Source organism: Vitis vinifera, chromosome 12 (assembly GCF_030704535.1).
Source record: "Vitis vinifera cultivar Pinot Noir 40024 chromosome 12, ASM3070453v1".
Lineage (NCBI taxonomy): Eukaryota > Viridiplantae > Streptophyta > Magnoliopsida > Vitales > Vitaceae > Vitis > Vitis vinifera.
This window is the reverse complement of record NC_081816.1, coordinates 16,556,556-16,566,769: the sequence shown is the minus strand read 5'-3', so window position 1 is coordinate 16,566,769 and position 10,214 is coordinate 16,556,556. Positions and strand designations below refer to the sequence as shown.

The window sequence follows — 10,214 nt, the reverse complement described above, 5'->3', positions numbered from 1 at the left end:
GTGAATCCCAGCTGTCTAATAAAGCTATGCGAATTGACATAAAGAAACTTGTATTCAAGTTGTGTGATGTTTCATGTGTCATTTTGAAACCGTCAGCCTGAGTGATGTCCAACCCGGCCTTTACGATAAAGTGGCTCGAATCTATCCCTTTTCACATTGAAACGAGATTGGTCAAAAAAGTGCACTAGTCTTGAAAGGAAGTCTACTTAGAAAACTTGAGCATGGCCCGTGGTAGAAAGTCCTTTCAACCTTCTTCGCAGTATGAAAGATTATTCTGATCACATTTCCTATAGAGTTGAATAATTGATCGACATAAGGGATCCAAAGCGTTGACATGCTAATACAGGGCCAAAATTTCTCACCCTTTTTTTCCTTTGTAGTTTTTCATTGGAGCACACGTTGCTCTCCACAATCTACGGCCACCAGCACTCTACCCTATAATGCCATGCCGCTCACCATTCCACCACCAGCCCACCTGACCTTAGGCCTATTAAGTCTTGAGCAGAGACCTCGTCAAAGTGGCTGTTCTGAGCTGCGAAGGCCTATGGAACCAATTAGTAAAGTAATGCCTTGGTAGAGCAGCAAAACCAAATAAATAAGCAGATTCAGAAGGTTTAGAATGCAGTTAAATTTCATGATAATGACAAAAAGAAAGGCAGACGAGAAGACTGAGTTTTACAATTGTGTGATACCGGTTATCTCGGCCGATTCAGTTACAATTGAGTTTACAGCAACAGAACAACATTTTAACAACAATCTCCTATCCTAGTGGCAATACAAATTAGATGAAGCAAACCCAAAAAAAAAAAAAAAAAAAAAGGAAAAAGAAAAGACAGAATGAGTAAGAAAACATAGCATTTCTCTGCTTTTCTCACCATCTTTTTGTCTATTATCTTTTTCCCCCTCCTATTCACATGCTAATTTGGTGTCAAAGCTGCTCAAGCAGATGGCAAATGCCTGAAAGGCAGACAGAGGGTAGCGATAATCCATAGTGAACATGTCTTTCCCGACTTTTCCAAACTGGAGAATGATCTTGTCATGCTCTGGTGGGGCTGGTTGAGATGGTGTGGGTGCACCAGCGGCTGGCTGTGTGGCTGCAATCAACTGAAAGTTCTTCACTGATGCAACCGTTACTCGCCCCCGGAAGTTCAGGCACCAGCATTGTAATTGCTCGTGCCATCTTGGAGCCTTGTTTTTAAGAACCAAGGGCCTCGCTTTACCCTCTTCGTCATCACATGGTCCACAAACCTCAGAAAATCGAGAGCTGCTGAACTCAACAGAGTGGTCCAGTGAATTTGAGAAGGAGATGCTCCTGAACGAGTCTTCAAGAGCACGGGGAAGGAGCTCTGGCTGACCTGGAACACTTCCTCCTGCATCTAGTGATGAGGCCGGGATTGAGTGCATAGTGCAATGCATCCGTCGTGGGCCACGGGTGCCCAGCACATTCAGTTCATAAGTGATATGGGCAATGTTGTAGCTGCCAGTTGGAACTTTTGGCGAGACCTTCTTGGAATAAAATCTTTTGCTTGTTCTCCCTGGAGGAGGAATATGTGCACAGGTATGTGGAGGCTGTGTGTCATATATTATGAATTTTGTTCCAAGGAAATTCGACCTGAAACAAGTAATATATTAGAAGTCTTAACATAACTAAAGAAACCAGCATTTAGAGAAGACTCAAGAGTATCACTAAAAAAAACAGATTCTAATCTATAGTATATGCACAAACCTCACTTAGGAAATCAATCAAAGAGTTGGTTGATAATCAAATGGAAATAAAGAAAGGGAAATGAATTTGTAGAGTTTGAGGATTGATTTGTGCAGATCATCCATGCAGATAAAAACATTTAGAAATATATATTCACAACAAACCTATTAAGCATGGGTTTTGAATATCTTGTTCTATCCAAGATAAGGAGGAATACTACCCCCTTCTTGAGTGCCACACATTTGCATGGTTGGAAGGAATTGGATAATTCCTGATTCCACATGGTCATAACCAACCCTTCTGAAAGCAAGGAGGGAAGGGACATCACTTGTGTTCCAAAGCAATAGTCTTCATTTGGCTTGTAAGGATGAGGTTCTACAGTTCTACTAAGATTTAGATTACTTTGAAATGGTGATGTCTCATTCTGGCCTGTCATAAAATGTTCCCCTAGAAGTTAAGATGATGCATGTGCTGTTAAGGAGTGAATCTTCTTTTGACTGGCTAGAAGTGAGTTTCACAACCCATTCAATCCTGTCAAAAGATGTTATTCATGTTCCAAAGTAGTAGCCTTCCTTCCTTACACAAAAAAATCTATGAAGAGAGTTCTGCTTGAAGAGTATTCCTAGAAGTGCCATGGACCATGTACCCGATAAAGGTAAATACAATATAACAGAGAGGAAGTCAAGGATTTGTTATGTTCGCATATAATTGTATTACCTCAGTTTTCCAATGTAAGTGCTGCTTGACCTTGAAATGTTCTCAGCATCCATGGAGATAACATACTCTGTGCAAGTTGTCCGGCGATTCCTTTTTGCAGAAAGAAGGAACTTCCCATTTTCAACTAGCAAAGCTGCAAAAATTGTAACCACAAAATAAAACACAGCAGCAGATTCAGCAGGAAAGCAAAGAACTATAAAATAGTGAATCATGTTTAATTCAGTGTTTTAAAATCAAAGCCCCAAGATATAAAAGCGGTACTAAGTTTGCGGACAGAGAGACAAGAATTGGTTAAATAAAACAGCTTCAGATGGAAAAATGTCAACAATGACCACAATTAACTAACTGCAAGAAAGAATTTGAATATAGCATGTTTGTGATTTACAGTATGCGTATGATTCAATATCTCCAATGGATCTAAACATATCTGTAAGAACTTTATCCAAAATTTCCACGTGTTTCTATTAGTTTTACAATCTTTTCAAATAAACATTTCTGCCAATATATCCATATTGTCAGAATGATTTTATTACTGAGACAAACAAATATTTTAGAATATACTATAAGAAACATGCAACTTAAGAAAACTGGATGAAAATTAACCATTGAAACAGCTGAGGGCAATAAACATCTTGATATCAATATAAAACAGTCGGATAACGTTACCTCAGGCAAGCACAAGTAGGCATTCAAGGGTGAAACAAATTTATGCATCAAAGATACTTAGAAATAATTGTACATCAAAATGCATCCTTTAATTAACTACACATTAACATGATTTAAGAAAAAACAACTAAAACGAATGTTTAACTTTAACCCAAAAAGAAAAAGAAAAAGAAAAGAACATGCAAGGAAAACTTTATAAAACTGCCAAAAATTAACAAACTAAGGTTACCGAAAAAGCAAAAAAAAGAAGATTACCAGGGCTAAGACATAGAAAAAGGTGGTAAGTTAAGTTAGATTTATCCCTTTTGATGAAGCATTGGATAGTCCCATCACGTGGCCCTGGCTGAAAATACAAATGGAAAGAATTTAGTATTTGTTGCCCGTAACTTCATTACGGAACCGGAAAAAAAAAAAACAAATAAAGCAGAGCAAATGGATCCTACCTGCTTCAGGGACACTGGAAAGGTAAGTTTGGCACAAAACTCTGGACTTCTAACAATTTCTTTACACATAGTCCTCCATGACCGGCAAACAGCAGCGCATGCAACAACATGTTTTCGAGACGGCCATGTACTCTCACTCTCCTCCAGCCTCTTAATAATATCATAAAGCAGCTCTGGAGGCAGGTTAGCCCAACGGCTATTTTGAATTACCAGAGGCTGATCATGCATCTCGTGAAATGAACCAATAGATTTACCCCTACTATGCCCCAGCAACCTGACATCAAAACTCCTCCGAGATAAGCTGCCAAACCCATCCCTCACATCACGAACTATGCTGCGGAACGACATTTAAGCCACTAAAACAGCAGATGAATCACTTCCAAGCAGGTGAATTATCTCTCTCCAGAAAAACCCTCTGATGACTTATATTTAACTTATGGCTAGCGGTTAGCTGCAAATAGAGCCAGGAGAAACTCAGGTTCCCGCCATAAAGCTTGATGAGCAAGAATAAAATAAAGGAAAGAAACCACAAGAAAAAAAGCACCCATAAAGAGAAAAAGAAAAGAAATGGAAAAGAGACAATAAGCATAAAAGGGCAGATTCACATGGGCTTCAAAGTAGCCTAAATTACCAAACTTTTGCTAGAGACAACCTTTTTAGGTCCATAAACCCTATTTTCCTCCCATACCAATCTTCTTTCCTAAAACACCAAACCAACTAAGAAAATCTATGAAACTCTCTCTGTATATAGCTTTGGCTCAACCAAGGCCTAGATCAAAACCATTTGGATCAGCTATGCCAATCTTTTAAAAATGTTTTGGTTTACTTAATGCAATTGGCCTCATTTTTTGGGACTTGGAACTGGCTGGTCAAAGGATGAATTTTCTGCGTATTTCTTGGTAAAATAATGGAGAAACGAAAGCAAAAAGAAACAAAACAAACCCAGATAGAAAAATAAAAATAAAATAAAATAAAATAATTCGGAGTGCCGATCAAGTTAAAGCTACCCAGATTATAGAGTTCGCATTTTTCTTCAGTAAATTGTATGTGATTGTGGAGAAAGCAACAAAAAATCATGGAAGAGAAAACTTTACATCTAAGACAAACCTGCCCGCAAAGAGAACGTAGATAATCAGAAACCAATAGCTGATCGGAGCTCCACAGCTTCAAAGAAAGACAACCAAGATCTGCAAAAACCTCACAACTTAGAAATCCGCCAGACCCTAACCCTAATCCTCAACTTAAGACTAACCCTAGCCCCAAACCTACCGTTTGGTTGCGAAGAAAATTCAGGAAGAAGAAAAGGAAAAAAGAGTTTAAATTCGACATTTGTGTTGCTAAAAAGTTAAAAACAACTCAATCCATACAAGTAATACCACAAAAACCTAACAGCCCCTTTTTTTGTTGTCTTAGAAAATGTCTAAACTCCAAATTTCCTTCTCTTTTCTCGGCAACCAAACATACCACAAAACTTCCTCAACACTTCCTTCACAGAACCCAATAAAACAACTAGCAGAAAGAAAAAAAAACTCCAAACAAACTAATTTTTTAAAAAAGTAAATGCAACTTGACACTTGCTTTAAGCATCATCCACACAAGCACATTAAAATGGAAAAAAAAAAGGAGGAAAAGAAAAACCACATAAATAACCAGAAAAAATTACAAAAAAATAAAATAAAGAATAAACATCTGCAAAGAGAAGAAGAGACTCAGAACCAGACCTCAGCGCTCATTTCCGGGAAAATCCAGGCTTGACGGGTAAAACACCCCGAGGAAAATGGAAAAAAAAGAAAAAAAAACGGTGAGAGTGAGCAATGGGGGAGATCTGTAGGAGAAAAAGCAAAAAGGAAGAGAATCAGAAGAAGAGGGGGTGCTGAATCATCAAGAGCTCTTTCTCTCTCTAGACCTGCTCTTTCTCTCTCTCATCCGGACTCCAAAGCCCGGTTAAATCCAGTTGATGACCACATGAAAAAAGTTATGTTTTTTTTTATTATTATTGTTTTAATAATAATTTATTAATTTTGATGAGTAATTATTTAATTTATTTAATAAATTTATTGCCACTATGCGACCAATCCTTGGCTTTGAGCCACGACCAAATGATGTTTGACTTTTCCTCACGGAAGTTGCAATGTTAGGACACTATGAGTTTTGTTCCTCTACACTCACGCCCTACTCCCTTCCCATGGACCTCCACTCTTTGCTTCTTCCCTTCTTCCCACCTTCCCATCTCAGTAAAGCAAAAATAAAAGAAAAATAATTGAAAAATTATAATAAAGTAAAAAGTAAAAAATAAAAATAAAAAATAAATTTAAAATTATTAAATTATTTTCTATATGCTATTTCAAACTTATTTTAATTTTTTCATATGATTAAATAATTTAAAATATATAAATTTTAATCATATATTTTTATAATAAATCAAACATTGAAAAATTAATTTTTTAACATTTTCTTCATTTTGTATATTTGCATTAAACCAATAAATGGCATAATAATGATTATTTAAAAAAAATTAATTCTCAAATAATTATTAAGGGTCTATTTAATAACATTTTTTAAAACAATTCTAAAACACAGGTATAGTTTTTAAAAACTATTATATAATGTTTTGTAAAACAAAAGTCTACTCATAGAATAATTTTTTAAAATTGTTCTAAAAAAATAAAAACAACTAAAAGATATTATCTGAAATTATTATAAACGTGTTATTTTTTGTTTTAAAAAATAAAAAATCAGAATACCCTAAATTATTTTTAGAATATTATTTGATTGATTGATTAAATATTAAATATCATAAGTGAGCCCACATAATTATATGAATGAATGGCATGTAATAATAAAAGAATTAATCATGAATTATAAGAGACTTGTTTATAGTGTAACATGAAAAATATTCACTGCAATTTTTTTTTAATAAAAATAAATTATTTGATTGAATGCCAACAAAATTCAATGCAATCTAGGAATTTTTCTAGAATTTTTTTTTTTTTTTTGAATGATATGATTGATGGCTGCTTTTGGATGGTGCTGAAACCTAGTTGGGCCAATAATGGCATATGCTTTGCACCAATTTAAAACAAAAAGTCCAAAATAAAATAATTTCATGGTATATTGATTCTAGACTTGCTTTCTAATCACTATGATTGACAAATACTTTGAACTCATCCCTAAAATTTCCATTTGTTTTTTTATTAAAATATCCTTTTGAAATTTAACCCACTATCTTTTTTATTTCCATAAAAATGTTTCATTCTTTATTGACAAAAATAATCTTTTTAAAAAAAATCCTACACATAAATATATAAAATAGTAAATGATATTTATATTAAAAATGAGTTATTTTTTAAGAAAAAATACGAGAAAGATAACATTCACAAATATAAAGATTATTTCACCAATTTTAATTAATTAATTAGTTAAAAAAATTAATATTAAATGTCTATTGAATACCTTTTTAAATTCACAAGTATAGATTTATTTCATATTTTAAAAAATTATTTTCAAAATTTTTAAATTTAATATAACAAAAAAATTTATATCTCACTTTTTTAAATAATTTTTTTAGTTTATACGAAGGATGACAACAGTGGGTTGAGATAGCTCTATCTCAAACCTGTCCCATTTATTTAAAATAATTATCGTCCCTTTCCCATTAAAAGATTTAAATAGGTAGGATAGGTGAGAGAAATTCTTATATTCGTCCCTTATCTTTTTAACTTTTTTTGAAAAAAATTAATTTTTTTAAAATTTTTAATTACATTAAAATAAATATATTTTATAAATAATTAAATTATTATAATTTTATTACCTATGTATTAAAAATTAAAATTTAATTTTATATATAATTGAGACAAGACAATGCTTAAACCTACCTCAAATTGTCTAGGATTTTAAAAAATATCTCAAACTCGTTTATTTAAATTTCAAACAACTTTCATCAAAGCGGCTGACACCCAAAAAAGTAGGCTCCTTAGTCATCCCTAGTTTATACATTAAATAAAAATAATTACTATTTTCTAATTTAAAAAAACAAGAAAATAATATCCAAGCTAATACTAATTATTTTGAATTTGAAAATTATTATAAAATTTTTATTATATTTCATTTTATGTCATTTTTCAGTAATAATTTAAATCTAAAAATTTCTCTTTTTTCATAATTTCTAATAATTTTCATTTATAAATAATTGTTCAATCAAGTCAAATATGTAAAAATAATTTCCAACACATCCCCATTTGGTGAATTAGACGTAATTGAGACGAATAGGGTTTGCTTCTATGAGGGTTAAACCCACCTAAGTTGAGTGAGGTTTAAACCATACAATCTCATTATTCCATTATAATTAAAAAAAAAAAAAATTTTATTGTCCAAAAGTATGATTAAGAATCATGATTTTTGGTGTACAGATTTTTATTTTTATTTTTGAATTTTTTTTATGTGGTGGTAAAATTTGGGAATTTGGTCATGGTCAAAGCTGTACAACGCGTTCTTAAGTAGCTTCTAAGGAAAGTGTGGTGGGATGTTAATGTAGTGATCTGGTATTTTCCAATGTACCTCATTATCTTACCTACCATTTGACTTACTCCTTGGGGATTGGTCCTTTTCATGCCCTTTTTTTTTAATCTTTTTCCTTTTCCCTTTTTGCTCGTCGCCTGATGGTGGCCGTTCAGGTCATACATCCGACGGCTGTACTTTGACATTGACTTCTAGTGGGTGGGTTCAAGTGAGGTGAATTATGGCCGAGGCGAGGCACGCCTCTCATCATTGGAGGCAGCTGCCTTTTCTTGAAATGACGGCTTTGCCCTTGTATGGTGGGCCCAAAAACGATGGATTGGGCTGGGGTTTAAATTTCAGCCCCTGAAGGAATGGGCTGCAATCCAACCAGGCCCAGCCCAATTGCATTTTTCTAGGTTCTTCTAGGTTAGAAAGCTAAGTTGAATCAAACCCGTCTTTCAATATTTTCGATCGATGTCAAACCTAACATTGACTTTGGATTTTCCAATCAACATCTCAACGGCTAGTCTAGATTTCCCGTTTCATTTGATTGACATAGATTATATATTTATTATTTTTAAGTATTTAAAATAAAAATTATATCATATTATAATATTTTTATTTTAAAAAATAAAATTTCTCTTATATTTAATAATATTTTATGATTAAAATATTCAAACTTTATAAATACTATATATTAAATAATACATATATTAGTATTATTTTATATTTTTTTAATTTTTATTTTTTAAACACAAATTTAATTTTAATAATAAAAAGTTTCATTTTGCAAAATAAGTAATATAAAAACACTAAAAAATTAATTAAAAAATCATTTATAATACATGAGATATGCATATTTTATATTTTAATTTAAAATTAGTATACCCTATGTGGAAGGAATAGAAAAAAAACGATGGATAATATATTCATCATTAATCCTATCATACGATAGGTTAAATAATAAGATAAGTTATCATATCTCATCATCAATCAAATATAGAATAAGATATGATATTCTCTTTCTTATTTTTTCCTAGATCAAAAAGATCTTGAATGCATTCTTTTGATAAATAAAATTTTTATTTTAAAATGATAAAATATAAAACATGCTATGGAATAAAAAAGCTACGAAGTTAAAATGTTTTGGAGGCCATAAAATATATGTAGTTGCTAATCTAACAAAAATAACAATCTCAAACTCAAGTTCGAGCATTTTAAAATACTTTTAATGATTAAATAAAAGTGGTATTTTATTACTCTAATATAATTAAAAATAAAAATAAAAGTTAAATTTTTTTTTTTAAACTAATAAAAATTGATAATATATAAATTTTTGATTAAAAATAAGGCTTTCGGATTACCTTTTAAAATGTTCAAGAATTTCGATGTATTATTTTTGATCAATTTTCTAGTCTCAAGTCATAAATAGAACTACAAATATGAGAACCATTTTTTTCTTATAACATAAGCGAACCAATCTTCATTTTCATGGAGAAAAACATGAAAAACTTCGAGAAATGATTCTTTTTTCTTTAAAAAGAAAAATTGTATTATTCCTTTTTGTTTTTTAGAGAGACAAAGAGAAAACGTGTTATTTCTCTCTATAGCTATTTGAACGAAAAAAAGGTTTTTTATTTTTACCTAATAGTGGTAATTTTTGGGTAGTTTTAAAACTCCTAAAAATTGTTCTTCATATTTCTCTTATTTATTGAGTCATATAACCAAATAACCACCTCATCTTCCATACTAACCATAATAACTTGGAATTATATATATTCTCCTAATCTAGACCGGATTCCAAACCGTGCAACCTTATTAATGTCAACCCAAATTTGACCACACCCATCATATTTGACCCAAACTGATTTTAGATCTATTCCAACCCAAATTTGACCAAAACCCCTCAAGTTTGACCCAAATTCAACGTTTGGCACATATTTGGTGGATTGTTGATGAGGACACTCAAAATATGAAAGAATGTTTTGTTAAAAGGAGATAGTAATTCTTACATGTCTAACTTGAACGGTTAACCAATGCAATTTGATCCAACCCAATTTTTGGATGGATTTAGACAAATATTTTTAAATACTTGGATTAAAATTTTTCAATGCAATCTTAATTGATTGGATTCGTACCAAAATTGAATCAAATTGAGAATATATTGAAACCAATTTAATATTTTT

General features: G+C 31.9%; 1 protein-coding gene across 3 annotated transcripts; it reads right to left on the bottom strand.

Moving 5' to 3' along the window:
- Positions 1 to 613: 613 nt before the first annotated feature.
- LOC100247010 (tubby-like F-box protein 8) lies at positions 614 to 5,513 on the bottom strand. Of its 3 annotated transcripts, none has more exons than XM_002266656.5 (6): positions 5,253 to 5,513; positions 4,639 to 4,718; positions 3,532 to 3,982; positions 3,344 to 3,431; positions 2,423 to 2,555; positions 614 to 1,612 (listed from the first exon to the last, which is right to left on the bottom strand). In XM_002266656.5, exons 3-6 carry the CDS (start codon positions 3,877 to 3,879, stop codon positions 907 to 909), a joined length of 1,275 nt encoding a protein of 424 aa, XP_002266692.1. In that variant the 5' UTR covers positions 3,880 to 3,982; positions 4,639 to 4,718; positions 5,253 to 5,513; the 3' UTR covers positions 614 to 906. The 3 variants fall into 3 exon arrangements, with proteins under 3 accessions (XP_002266692.1, XP_010657561.1, XP_019079287.1); XM_010659259.3 differs by having other exon boundaries at positions 4,626 to 4,718; positions 5,253 to 5,497; XM_019223742.2 differs by lacking the exon at positions 4,639 to 4,718 and having other exon boundaries at positions 5,253 to 5,497.
- Positions 5,514 to 10,214: the final 4,701 nt, after the last annotated feature.